The sequence below is a fragment of the Lepidothrix coronata genome, unplaced genomic scaffold (genome assembly GCF_001604755.1).
Source record: "Lepidothrix coronata isolate B3197 unplaced genomic scaffold, Lepidothrix_coronata-1.0 Scaffold8, whole genome shotgun sequence".
NCBI classification, from domain to species: domain Eukaryota; kingdom Metazoa; phylum Chordata; class Aves; order Passeriformes; family Pipridae; genus Lepidothrix; species Lepidothrix coronata.
In genome coordinates, this window is record NW_016690188.1 from 4675064 (window position 1) to 4689740 (window position 14677).

The following is a 14677-nucleotide window of genomic DNA, read 5'->3' on the forward strand; positions in this document are numbered from 1 at the left end:
ACCTGTTCGGGTGGAGAAAACTTCTTATGAGTTTTATTTCTGTTGTTCTTAAGCCACTCTCATTTTTTTTCCATTTCTGGCCAGTGTGATGTTCTCCTGCATCTGACCTCATGGAGAGACATGCACCAGCCCCAGATGAAGGGCTAGAAACAATTGTATGCACCTGGAGGAAGAAAATAGGTTATTTGTGTGTATGTGTGTGTCTGGTAGTGCAATTTATTTGTTCAGTTACTTGAGCCAAGGTTTCCCCACAAAGGAAGCCCTAATTAAGCATGATAACTTTCCATCTGAGTTGCTGGCAAAGAGCAGCTTGCTGTGCTGGCCATGGGAGTGTAGTTGCTGCCCTCCCATGCCTTTTCTCTCTGTGTTTGATAATGAAGGAAGGTTAGCAGGAGCTGTGCTTTCATGAGGCTGATGTCTTGGTTTCTGATGGAAAACAGACCATTCTGTGCTCTGAAATTTTTCTAACTCTCAGTAAGGTGATACGTGGAACCTAATTTTTGAAGTTGCTTGCGTCCTGGTAGAAAGCAATTGATGTGTCTTTCCTCCTTCCACCTCCTTCTCTTTTAAATTCTTTCTTATTTCGGTGGGGGTTTCTGTTTGTTTGTTTGGGTTTTTGTTTGTGTTTTGTTTATTTGTTTTTTAAAATTTATTTAATAAAACTTTTAGTGCTAGGTTGTGCAGATGGCAGGTGCAGTGGCAGCTCTCTAGACCTGATCGCTTACAGCCATAACGCTGAGGTGCTTAAAGACAGATCAGATAAAGAACCCTACAGAGAACACAAGAACTGCGTGGCCTTACAAAACCAGCAGCCAGGTCTGATACTGCAATGCCATCACACAGCTTGACTGCTGCTCATAAGGGAATTTCAGGGCCTGGATGTGGCTTTAATCTCTTTGATGCAAGTTACTCTCTTCCTGGATGTTTTCTGTCCAACACCATTATCATGTGATTTTGAGAAAAGTCATGTTAATTCCCCACCTGAGCCAGGGGCTAGGGCAGAAGAGAGCTGTGTGGTACCTGCAGCTTGTTGGTTAGACTTGGACTTTCCAACACGTTTTGTGAGGATGTTTCCACAATCTGGGCATCCTTCTGATGTCTCTTTATTGTGGCTTTGTGTGGTGGAGAGTAGGACAGAATAGACAAGAGCAAATCCACAGGGAGGATCAGAATAGCCCTGGATGCCTGCACAGTGCCCAGCAGGGCACAAATGACTGTCATACTTGTTTGCCCTGTCTATCTGCCCCATCCAGCTTCTAAACCTAATCACAAGATGTGGAAAGGCATAGAAATCTGCATCCTCAATGTTCTTGTCCTGGATGGACATCAGCCTGACCATCAAAGCAGTTTCTTTGCCTCAGAAATGTTTGGGAAGGAGTTGCTGGATGGGATGAGCTGTTGTGGCTGTTGATTTCCTGCAGCTTGCTTTCCCCAGCTCCCTTTCCTTGCATCACCCAAGCATACCTTGCATCATATAACCGGTGTGTATCGTTCAGCTGGCCACAGTGGATTACATGTGTGGCCAGGCAGGCTGGAGAACACTCGTGTTTTCATTTTACAACCGAGTACGTGCCTAGTTATGTACAAACTGTTTCTGGCACTGCACTGCTCCTCCTGTTATTGGAAGAGCATCTGCCAGAGGAGAACAGGTTTGGATGCTCACTGGCAAGGTGGACACGTAGCTAACTGCCTATGGAGAAATGGGTGCTGGTGTTCAACCCATGTGGCTCTGCAGTTACCCTTGCCTTAAAGCTCAGGAAGCTGCTGCCCTGACAGGGATGGGCACAGCAGCTCTGGCTTTCAAGGCAGCCCTGTGCTGCCTGTGGTAGGTAACAGTGTACTGGGTACCTCTTGCACCTGGTACTGCTGACTGTGGTCTCACTGTCAGGTCTTGCAAATGCCACCAGGCAGGGATACAGGCTGGAAACCTCCTGACGGGAGGATGGAGCTGGAAGGAGTGCCTTTCCTCCTGGATACAAGCATCTGATTCCATGTGCTATTTGTCCCTCACAACTTGTAGCAGTTTTATCATTTGCAAGTTTGGAAAAGTCACAGCCCCAACAGTATTTCTTGACAATGTGCCTGCACCACTTAAAAGCTACTGAGATTAAAAAAGACCAAAATAACCCCCTCTGTTGTCAAAGACCTCCATCAATGCTTTTAATACCCTGCCAAATATTACATGTGATTAGTTGGTATAATCCACAGAATACCATCTGGTCCACAAGCGACGTGTCCGGAGATGGATGATTATTATCTGAATGAAAATCCTGGAGTAACACTGGAGCATGTGGAGTGTAACACAGAGGCCCTGTAAACACTTGGAGTGCCCACCCAGCACTGAGCAACACACGTGCAGCCGCCGTGGCCGCCGGCCAAACCAGTCTACTTTCCCAGGGTTTGCTTTCATTCTCAATTAAATTAACAAAGCTCCTCAGGCAGACTTGTACTTACAAAAATAAGGTTCCAGTCCCAGCCTCCCTTCTTAGGGTTCTGGGTCGTGTTTGTCCTGCAAGATGTGTTGTCCCTCCTTCCAGTGCAGTCTTGTGTCATGGTTTGGTCCATCTACAAGGCCCTTTGGGACAGCTCTGCAGGTCCCCTGGGATCCTCCTTCTGGCATGGGCTTTTTGAACTCAGATGATACCCAAATTCCCCTTTCATTTTTAAAGGGAGAACGTTGTCCATGCTGCATGTTGGGGCAGGGATTGGAAGGAGCTGTCATGGGTTTGAATGTGCAGCAAAGGTGTCTGTGTTGTGTGGTTGTGCTAATGATGGGATGTCTCATTAAAACAGCTTTTCTGATACCTGTGGACTTTGCCTCCCCTGCCCAGAAATAAATCTACAGAGAAAAACCAGTCTCTGAGATGCCATTGCAGTAGGCACTGGTAAGGACAGATTGTTGCAAGCCTAGGTTTGTTCTTACATTGTATTCTAGCATGTAAATACTTTCCTTCCTGCATTGCAAGCCCAACTGAGCAACCAATGCTTGAAGTCTGTCCTTCCTATACACGGAACACCTTTGCTGTCCCTACGTGCCAGATGAGCATCCTGGGGAGATGCCGGCATGGCACCCGAGGCAGGGCAGTGCCTGAGCTGAAGGGTCCATGCTGGGGCTGGCAGCTGGGGCTGGCAGCTGGCTCTGAACTGTTGGAAATGGCCTGTCCTGCTTGCTTACCTCCCTGGAGGCCTGGAGCAAGGTATCTGTTACATGTGCAGCTCTTTCTGCCTGCTCAGGTGGTGGGATTTGTTGTCTATACTCCTTTCTAAATCCGTCCAAAGACGAGATACACATGTGTTTGGAACCAGATACTCGGGCAAAACATCTCGGGGTTTGGAGGTAGGGAGAGAGGGAGAAAAGAAGACAAAGCAGTCTCCTCCCAGCATGGAGTTAAAACCTGTGGTTGTGTTGTGCTTGGCACAGTTTCTTCATTGTACTGAGCTGGGCAGTTGCTCTCCCCTTCTCCCCAGAGCTACAAGAAGTGTCCTATGGAGATGAGTAGATACCATTTCAGATGGAGTTTCTGAAGTAAAATGTGCCATTGTGTTCAGAGCTATTGTTTCTGTTTTCAATATTGAAGTTACTCATGGTTTCCAGGGGACAATATATCAAGCAGAGCTAACAGGCTGTAGAGAAGATGTAGATTATGAAAACAGGATTAAGTTTCATACATTTGGAGCTAAAATCTCATCTCTGTCATAGCAGTGTAAGCAGGGGAGAGTCTTGCAGACTCGCAAAACTCTACCAATTTAAGTAAGGGCGTGTTTTTAACAAGGTTTAGTTAAAACCATGGTCACCACTGTGTGAGCAACAGATGACTCTCTAAGGATGTATTCTGTGGGTGCAAGTTCAATGGCCATCCAGTGTATAAATCAGGTTTCAGAGCATGTGCCAGACTTTGCACTGGTTCAAACAAAATCAGTTTACAAAGATGGGATCCGACTGGCTGAGTAGTCCCTGCCTAAAACACTGATGAAATAAACTCTTACCTTTTTATGAGAGGAGTAAGGAAAGACAGAAGAGGGCACTGCATGACAGATGTGGTTTTCCAGCCCTTAAAACCCCCATTGCTTTTGGGGGCTGCCTGAACCCAGGAGGAGTCATGCTGGCACACAAGGGGATCCTTAAATGAAGAACCCTCAAGATTCCATCTTGTTGTGAAGCACATCAGAAGTTTTGTTCCCTGGATAATCTGAACAAAACAGAGGCAAAACCAAACCAGCTTATACATCATGCTGACAATATGTGGTGTTTTGTTTTTGTGAACAGCAAGGGTGCAATTAATAGCAGCACCCTGCTAATGGCCTTATGCTGCTTTTAGGATGCTCCCTCCAGCACCCTGCTTGCAGCTCCAATGCAGTGTTTGACACTGCTGCCAAGTGTTTCTGAAGGATGAGAGGGTTTGAAGCCCCACAGCCTCCCACCAACCCATCCAGCCTTTGTGCTGGGCTGAGCTGCTCCTGCTTGCTCCAGTTCAGGGCAGAATTTAGGTACTTGCAGCCTTTGCAATGTGAGGCCTTTGGAGTGGCTCAGTAAGGTTAGTCTATGCATAAACCCTAAAATCTCACTATGGCTATGCTGTATTTCAGTCATTGGCTTGAAAGGCTTGAAATTTAAAGAAAGATGGAAGGTAAATATTTTTTAAAATTCCCGGGTGATGTAGAGAGTGGTGATGAATGGAAGTGACCTTGGTGCTTTGCTCCCTTTCAGTGAAGCTCTTGGAGCTGCCGTTGTGCTTAAAACTGGAACTTCTGCTCTGACAGTGCTGTCAGATGCAGTTCTGTTGCTGTCTGAAGGCCAGAGCTTAGTCCCACTCCCCTTGGTGTCCAAGGGCAATTGGCATTATTGGTGCAGTGTCTGTCACTGGAGCATGTTGGTCTCTTGATGCTTATGTGCAGTCTGAAGGAACACGTAAAGCCTGTGGGTTTTGTATGGGTAAAAAGTTGTGGGATGTAAGGAAAGATGCTCTTCTGTTGATGTTAGTTCTTCTTCCCAGTCAGGATTTTTACTGTGACCTGCAGCGAGCCTTTTAGGACATGCCCAGGTCGTGCAGCCTGAGCACCTGGGCTGGCTCTGGATGTACCAGCTCTGGCAAAAAAAATGGCAAAATGCTTGCACCCCATCACAAAATTATAAGCCTTTCTCAGAGGCCTTTCTCAGAGGCTGAATGACCTGATGGGGCATGGCATCAACATGGCTCTGACATCTGTCTGCACGACCCTGTGGTGTCACATAACTGCAGCATTCATCTCTCTGTGCCTCTCTAAAACAGGCATTGTGGTATGGCCTTACTTCCCAGGGATGCTGTTGGGACAAATCCACTGTAGATACCAGAGCAACAGGGGACATATAATCACCATGGTCAGATGGAGAAGTATGAAGTAGCCTTTGTCCAAGCATCTTCCAATGTGGTTAAGTTGGATGAGGCCAGTCTAATTAGCGCTGAGGAAAGAAAATGCTTCTGGCAGGAGACTTCAATAGCTGCTCTGTGAAAGGACAGTGTGGGCTTTCTGAGAAGCTCTTCAGAGATGCACCAAGTGCCTCTATCATCCCAGACCAGCACCTCCGAATGTTTTGGCAGTCTGTGTTAGCCACAAATGTTGGGCTCGTTCTGTGGAGCCTTTAGAGAAAGCTGTGTTTCTCTATGAAAAATACCAAATGTCTCAGCTGGGAAACAGCATTCCCTGTTTTGATGGATTGTGTTGGGGAAAGATCCCCAGACTCTGCTCCCCACTTCTTTTCCCCTGGCTGTATTAGTTGGATACTGAGAGATTTGTAAGATTTCCAAGATTTCTTGTGGAAATTTTCAGACCTGAGAAAGGCCTTTTCCCTTTGGGGATTACACCATGCTGTAAATGTCTGTTCTCTTTATTTTATATGCATTTTCCTGCTTTTGTTTGACTTTCTCACGGGTCACACTATATTTAATTCAGAACATATCCTATAATGCTGTAATTGTCAGGCCTGTCAACCAGTTATACGGATGATTTTTGCTGTAATTTTTTTTCCCTTCAAAATAAAAGGAAAGCAGTTGCTGCTGCTTCTCAGGGATTGAGTTAATGCACTGCTCTTGCACGCTGTGGCATCATGTAACATCAGAAGAGAGCCTGTATCACTGCCTGACTGATATAATTATTCCTGTTGCCTTGTGGAACCCGTTACTGCTTTAGGAAGAGATGAAGTTGCACCTCCTTCTGCTGTGGAAGATGTCAGTTATACATGTGAGTGACTAAACAGATGGGCTGTAATGTTCCATGTCCTCACCAAAAGATCTTCAAGTCTTTTGCAAAGTTTTGCTAGTTGATGTTATGCTCAGGAATAGCTCTGCTCTGGCCAATTTTGAAGGGGTGGGAGTTAGGCAGACCTCCTGCTGTCTTTGTGTCTGTGAGAGTGGATTGGTTTGTTGTTCCTTTGAAAGGGTGAAACAGAGGAGGAATAAAAAGAAGGTCAGTGTGATGCCCATTCTAGAGGAAATTCTCTAACAGCTGTATCCTGAGAAGGGATCTGCCCCAAGGGCAGCAGGTTCAATCCCTGTCATGCCTGTCCTTCTGTCATTGATCTCAGCAGGTATGGTCCTGAACTGGAGTAAATCAGGTCCTTCCACTCACATCATGGATGTTCCACTGATTAACCTTAGCAGAAAACCCATCCTGAAATCAAACCATTGAAGAAGTGATCTTTCTCTAGACCAGTAGATAGAAGGTGAATCTGTGGAGATGGGCTCTCATATTCTCCACTCTCTTGCTTGTTTTCACATGCTGATATTTAACTGATGATACATTACTTAATAGCATGAGATCCATTTTCTGGAAAATGGCTTAAGTGAAAGACCCCCTTGAATGCTATGGTTAACCAGGGGAATATGCTACAGATGGACAAACCACAAATGAGAGGATATGCAGATCTGAAACCCCCTGATAATACTACTTCTATTTCTTTCTGTCCTGCTGGTTTTAGATGAGTACAGTTTCTCTGAATTCAGTCTCTGACTCCTGCTCTGAGGCATAAGGCTCAGAGCCTTTGATGCAGAGCAGGATCTCTTTTTAAATCTCATGCCACCTACCTGAGATCTGTCTCACATTTTACAGGTGTAAAAGCAGAGACAGGACCAGAGATTTATCTATGGGAAAACTCTGGCAGATGACAGAATTCAAATCAATTCTGGCCATCCTTTTCTTGCAGATCACATGGTTTATAATTCAAAATATAGCTGATGATGCTGTAACCATCACTTCTGTCAGTGAGCAGCACAGCTGGTTTTCAGCTTCAAAATGAAAGGAAATTGCTGCAGCTCCTCAGGGTTTTAATTAATAACTCCTATTCTGGTATCTTACTTTCCCTTCTCATTTAAACTTTCATCATCTGCCTTAGGGACTTTCAGCCTTTTCTGATTTGCAGATGCCCTTAACCCCTCCTGCTGAGGGTGTGAGTTCCATCATCACTAGTTTCAGATCCCTGTAGTATCTTTGCTTTTCTTCCAGTTTCTTTGGCAGACTCTTAAAGTATGCACACAACCCCATATGTATACAGATGCCTCCTCTCCTCTTCCTCATCTCCTCTTGGCTGTGGCCCTTTCTTCCAGCTTAGGACTCTGAGCTCAGATCAGCCTTGTGAGAAGGGATCACCGGGAGCTGGGGTCACCGTGTGCCTGATGCCTGACTGGCCGCATGTACTTTACTTTTCAAGTCCGGCAGTGGCTAAATTAAAGTTATTGTCAGCTTGCCTCATTTCAAATGAAAAATGCATTTTCTGATGAGCACTTGGAAAAAGAGAAGCTAATATGGCTTTCAGTACGGGAAGAGTTGTAGTCTTGAGACCACTTGAGTGACCAAGAGTAAAGTGGCAAACTCACTCGATTTTCTGGGGGCACCTTTCAAAAAAATCTGCTGCTCTTGGTTTCTTGGTTTTCATTCGCTGTTTCTCTGGGACACAAATAAATTAGACACTGGAAAGGCAGCAAGGCCTCATCTCTCTCTGCAGAAGGTCAGAGTCCATAATTTTGCAATGGTGGATATTGTTTTGCTGGCCAAAGTAAGTGATTTGGGTGAAAGTCATCCTCAGGGTCTTTGTGTGTTAAAATAAATCTCCCATGATTGCAGTGGTGACCTCCTGTGTAGCTTTGATTTTATCTGTGCACATGGCAAACCTACATCTACTTGAAAAGGAACCAGAAAGGTATCCACACTGTTAAGAGATTATGTGGGTGTCCTCATTTGCGCATTTTAAGAGATATTGAGAACTTTACTCTTCTGACTGTAGAAGTTAAAACTGCTGCAAGGAAGGAAGGGGAGGAACTAACAGCCCAGCAGGGACCCAGCTAGAGTCTGTGGTGTAAGGCATACATGGAAGTCAGGTAACTGTCTCAGTGGATTAATTTCAGGGAGTTGGATTTGGCTACAAACTTCCAAAACCTCAAGACCAAATGAGGAACAAAGTTCCTGCTGGCAAATGCCACAGGGTCAAGCCACTGAGTAGTTTATATGTTCATGTCCCCTGCACTGGTTCATTTGTAGCAGAGTAAAAGCCTCTTCTGCTAAAGAGAAGTCACCCTTAGTGTCAGATGTTGTAAGTCCTTATATCTACGACATAAAGAAATGTTGTTTTATGGAAATTTAACCAAGATAAGTAAAATTTAATAAGTAAATAATTATCAAGGAGATGCTTGGCTTCTTATCCTCAGAGATGCTACTTGTAGCATCCCAAAGGGTGGTTGTCACTCTTTGTTAAGATTTTTAACCAGGTGTTACCATTACAAGGCTGACGGGGTGGAATCCTATTTTCACAGCAGAACTGATGTGAAGTGACCACAGGTGCCACCAGCTGGCAATCGCTGGGCCCAAACACTTCTTATGAGCAGGAGCGTCCCTTTCTTCACAGCGTATTGGCGTTCTTGGGGAGGTGGCCTGCAGCAGGAGGGATGAGAAGGAAGACGCACAGGGAAGTGGCTGAGTTGATCCCTTGAAATCTTCCTATTTCATTTGTGCAAGTCCAGTAATGTCATGATTATGGGCAAATAGAAAGGAGTGGAGAGGGCCAGTGCTCTGAGTCTGCTCTCATTTTAATAAGCAGCAACTCACGTGAGTAATTCCCTTGATTTTTAATTGATTAACTGCACCAATCATTTGCTGACTGCTGTAAAAAAGTCATAATCTGGACCACAAGGTTTATAGCAGGTCTTCTAAATGAGTTTAGTTCGGAAGCAAGAAGGAAACTGCTTGGAGCAGAAGACAGGACTCTGTGCAGGACTTAGGTAGGAAAGCTGTTGGCAAACGCAGAGAAGCTCAAAGAGATAAAGCCTGGAGAGGTGATTTTCATGGTGAGTTATTTGTGGACAGGCATCTGTTGTGCCAGAAGCAGGAGTGGGATGTGTTTGTTCAGCCTGACTCCAGACATGCTGGCTGAATGTATGGGAAGCTCACTTCCCGGTTTCCATATACCCTCCCTGTTTCCAGACGGATCCTCCACCCTGTGATACAGGGACATGGTAACAGGTTTCTTTCCTGCTCTTCACACTAGTCATGCAATTGGAGGCTCCTCCATGGTGAGATTCACATATTAACAGTTGTAAGCAGATGAACTGAGCTCCTCCAGGTTTGCCAAAATGCATTTTCTTGCCTGCCCAAAGCCAGGTACAGCCCTAATTCAGTCTTTTGGAACTCTGCATCCGGTCTTCTGTTTGCCTTCATGCTGGGATGGTTTTACTCCGTGTGACAGAACTATTCTCATTCAGCAGACTTTGCCTCTAAGTTTACTGTCATATATCAAAGATGCGAGCAACAACTTGTGGAAACTGCCCATATCTAAGCAGAATAACCTGGGGCGTTAAGTGAAGGGTTTTTTTCATCAATCATATGTGTATTTGCAATAATAACAAGAATCATTTCCTTTAATGGAAAAACATTTGTCACAGACAAAAGAGTTCTTGACTTTCAAATGCTCTGCAGACATCTAATTAAGTGAACTGAAAATCTGTTTCTTAGTCTTTGTGTTATAATCATAAGAACTAATCTGAGTGGACATTGGCTCAGGACCCCCCATCACCTCTGGAGATTTGGGATATTTCATTCAGGTCCATTGATCTGTTTTTTGGGTTTTTTTCCCCGAATCCATCTCTTCCTCGTCTTCCACTTTGAATCCTTCTCTGTGGGTGGGAGGATACAGAATCCTTTCCTAGGATTTTAACTCTAGATTTCATTGGCTTTGAATGCCAGAACTGGGTGCAGGGAAGTGCTGAGGAAGGCTCTGTGCTTCTGATGCGTTTCCTTTGGCTGTAACATCCTGAAGGATTTCTAGCATGATAGAACTGAGGGGCAGCCATTGCATTCCAGTCTGTGTGGCAGGTTCTCCATGCTGTTCATACTCATCTGTATGGACGTTGCCATACCAGGAGTGTTTTTTGAGGCATTTATGAGGGCAGTTGGGCAGAGAGGCAAGGGCATTATTGCTGGGCTGCTGTTACATCCTTGCTCGGGTTCTTTTAGATCTGTTGTGTTTCCCATGTCTTCCCAGAGATTCAGCCAGTAGTTTCCTCCTGAATGTCCTGTGCAGCTGCCCATCAGCAGCCTGTCTCCCTGTGCAGCACAAATTCCAGACCCAACTCATTGGTCCAGAGACCATTCTACAAGCCAGCAGCAAGTGGTCTGTGGTCAGGGATTTTCAGAGGGACCATTAAACTGCTCCATGGATGCCCAACCTCACCCTTTTCTGTGGGTGCCCATCCTTGTGTGGATTTTTAAAGGAGCAGCAACTTTATGCCTCACCTTCAGTTTTGCACAAACATGTACATGTTTCCCACTGGGATATTGCCTCATATGTTGAAGAAGATGAGAAATCTTCTATACTTCTTGGGGACTTTTCATTGGGACAGGCTGAATTGTGTTGATGGCCTCCTTAGTGCCTCTGTCTCCCCCAGCTCCCTGCCATCCAGACCCTCCCAATGGGGGCAAGAGCTGGGGTGGAAAGTGTAGTCTAGGCAAGTTTAGCCAAACTCTTCCAGCTGCAGTTTATTGTATCTATTTTGCTGATATCCACCCTTTAGATAAATAGCACTCAGTTATACATGTTGTGAGTCTCTTGATGTGGTTAAAAAGGCTTGTATTAGCCAAGCTAATCTAACTCCAAGAATAACCATGGGAATTTGACTGTATTGGTTCCAGCTTGAATCAGTCACCCTGTAGTAAAGTGAGAATTGCCTTCCTGGCTAAAAGTGTAACAACAGTGAAACTTCAAGTCAGTTGGTGGGGATTCCCTCCCCCTCCTTTTTTTTTTTTTTCCTTCTTTGAACAAAACTCCTACCCGTGCCTGACCTCAGACACCCAGAGCTCTACCTACAAGAAAACAAAATTTCCCATTTTCAATAAAAAACATGTCTCTGTAGGCAGAAAAGTGAGTTAGCTAGCAATCCGCAAAGCTATGGTCTATTTATTTACCAGGCTGACTCCCTGATGGGGAAACATGTGGGATCTTTTAACTACTTCTCCCGCACAGATGTTTCTTCTGCTCCCGAGTTTGCTCTTGATCTTCGGTTTGCTGTGCCATATGGTGAAAACTCTGGAGATGTTCTGTGCGGTGCAAGAGGAAAAGGATTCTGTGTGCTTAAAACAAAACCAGTAAAAAATAATAATAAAAAAATATTCTGGCTGCTTTTTCCCCAAGTTAGCAAAAAAATATTTTTAGAAGGAAATCTGTCGAGCTAGCAAAACCACTGTTAACACGCACATCCTCGCTGTTGGACATATAGCACTGATGAGATTAAATGCTGGTTGATGAGCATCCCCCTCCGCCTCTCCCAGCTTTTGCTGCCACTTTGGGTATTTCTGTTGACCTGTAGATCCAGTTCAAGGGAGGAGATAGGGGTTCTGCAAGGGCAAGTAAGATGACTGCTTCCTTTTCTTTCCTTACCTTCTTCAGAGGCCACAGGGGCTGTGGACTGTGCATTGAAAGACATCTCTCCTGGTCTGTTGGGAAGGAGCCCCAGGGCTGGGGGGAGCTTTGGAGTTACCCCTGTCCAAGGGAGCTGGGGCTTCTGTGTAGGGAGGGGGCATAGGGCATTGCATCATACATCTGACATGTGGGGGAAGTGAAATAGAATGTCAAAATTTGGGTACTTATCTTGGTAGCACCATGTGCTAAATGAAAGCAAAAGATTGCAGAGGGTGAATAGGGGGGGCATTTTTCAGGGCTGGAGTTGGTGTCTTTTGGGCAGGTCCATGAAAATGCCATTGTAGCAGGTACATCTGCAGTCTGAGGTTGTGCCTGGCCTTTCAGCTGGTCCCTCAGTGGCACTAGTCCCTCCAGTCTCATCACCCAAAAAGATATTGTAGGGCTCATTTAGGAATGTCAGATCAGTATGCACCTTTCCTAGGTTTGTTTCTCTAGGAAGTCACTGGTGGTCAGCTGTCTGCTCCAGCATGCACACTAGGTAATAGCCATCAATACCCCTTTGAGCTCCTCAGGTTGAAAGCTGGCTGCAGCTCTGCAGTAAAACAGGATCCTGAGCCTGGACAGCTCTTAGGGGTACGTTAGAAACAGGTGGTTGTGGTGGGCTGGATTTGGAAGGTGGTAGTGCAGGATCTTAGCTGATGTGGGCGAAACTCTGGCTCAGGTGCTCCATAACCATGTGCTGAAGGGTGCTTGTCATGGGCTGAGAGCACACTCACCTTGAGCTGTGCTTTCTGGCCATTCGTGGGGCTGCTCTTCTCTGGGATGCTCTGCTCTCTGAGGCCTCCCTCCCTGCTGTCTATTCTCTGTTGCTGTCCCCCATGTAGGGACTGCCGTGGAAGATATTCCCCAAAACTCCATCTCTGTCTCCCTGGGAAAACAGGAGCGCTCTTTCATGCTGGACCAAGGCAATGGGCAGTGTCTTGCCAGAAAAGCAGAGCAGGTGTTTTATTAAATACACTTTAATCTGGTTGCCTGAACAGCATTTTTAGCCGGGCAGGTGGTCTGTCACATGGTCAGGTAAAACCTGTGTCTCCACCAGCACAGGCAGTCTGTGGATAGAGACAAGGCATGTGTTTTGTAACAAAGAATGGGAGCCTAATTTTAGAACATCAGCAAGGCCAGGCTCAGATGTCAGCCTGGGCCCTGTCCCAGCTCCTCTGTGCTGCCAAAAACTTGCCCTCCCTTTCTTGGAGTGAACTGTTTCATACCTTTTTATGTATAGGCTCCCCTGCAATGAGGCAGAGTAATTCCTGCAGTCGCTTTTGTTTTAAACCACACACAAACCAAGAGTTCTCCTCATCCCTATGCAGCCAGTCCATGTTTTCCCCCCTAAGATGTTTGTTGTGCTTCCTTTGCAGATGCAGCTTCTGGACAAGTTCCCTATTGAAGGAGGCCAGAAAGACCCCAAGCAAAGAATCATTCCTTTTCTACCAGGTAATGCTGTGGGGAAAGCCCTAAATAAGATAGGTGAGAGCAGTTGGTGACTGCAGTTCCCCAGCTACTGTCTCTAGTGCTTTTTGTGACCGCTCTTATAAATGCCTTTTCCCTGGGAGCTCGCACATCCAGTCTTGTGATACCAGACCTCCACCTCCTTCTAAAATAACTGGCACGGTGTTTGGGGCTCCCAGGAGATCTTACATCAGCTGTTCAGATTCAGGTTGGCTTGTGCCCTGCCCCACAAAGGGATTTGATGTCTTCTGGGAGGCTGTGTCTGTGGGGCGCAAACAGGCAGCCCAAGCTCAGGCCACTAATTGGGAGGCCACTGAAGACGAGAGTCAGTCTTTGTCATTTCTGGATTCTGTGGCTCTGCAGACACTGTTATTGTGTAATAAGGAATGAATAATTAGAGTTGCCACTGGGTTACAAAGGAAACTGAAGGAAGGTTAGGGATTTCTGCAATGCTGGCCAAAAAGATAAGTAAATATCTTTTTGGTCTGAGCCACTGTCCCTTTGACAGCTTTCGGAGAGGGCCTGGACGTGCTGGATATCCTGTCCTCAGGGTAACAGCACACACTTCTACACAGCTTCTTCCAGCAGTGGCTGCAGGGATAGCATGAGGAGAGGAGCCAGACCGCAGCGTGCTCTTGGAAGTGCACGCTCTGGCCAGCTCTCCATTGTCTGACTGCACGATTCTGGCTGTTGGCTTAAAGTTTGGCTTGCTGCACTGCCTGCCAGGATACATGGAGTATTTTCAGCCTGTTAAAAGGTCTATTCTGTCTTTAGCTATAAAAAAGCTCTTCCCTTAAGGTCTGTGAAGAGAAGCTGGGATAAAAGGGCTTAGTCCTCTCCAGGAGCGTTCTGCGATCCCCAGTGCTGTTTGCAGGCAAAGCAGCTACTCCAGATGTGTTGTGAGCACAGCTCCAGGACTAGTAGGGAAGCAGGGACTTGGAAACCAGCAGCACAAATACATGACAGAAGCATCGTAGCTGCAGCAGGGCAGAACAGCCGCCTGGCAGCCTCCGTCGACCTCGTGGAAGGCAGTCCCAGGATCGGGGTTTCCTCTCTGCAGTGTTCTCTGCATCCTAACCCTCTACAGCCAGGGGAAGGTGGTGTTGCCCTCCATTTCCAACCTGGGATGAGGAGAGTATTCCAAGAGTAGACTCTTTCCAGCTGTGTCACCAATAAACTCATAGACAAGTCATTTTGTGAAACCTCTGTGTGATAAGAATGGATACTGCTGGCCTGCCTTTCTTGCTGGAAAGCATTTTGAGATCCTTGAAAGCACTGTAAAGGAGT

General features: G+C 46.0%; 1 protein-coding gene across 1 annotated transcript in view; it reads left to right on the forward strand.

The window, feature by feature from the left end:
* Positions 1–14677, forward strand: part of LOC108509798 (SH3 and PX domain-containing protein 2A-like) — a 113922-nt gene that overhangs the window by 60806 nt on the left and 38439 nt on the right. Inside the window, exon 3 of the mRNA XM_017839381.1 lies at positions 13300–13375. Coding sequence (XP_017694870.1) covers positions 13300–13375 — 76 coding nt within the window. The remainder of the gene's footprint in view (positions 1–13299; positions 13376–14677) is intronic.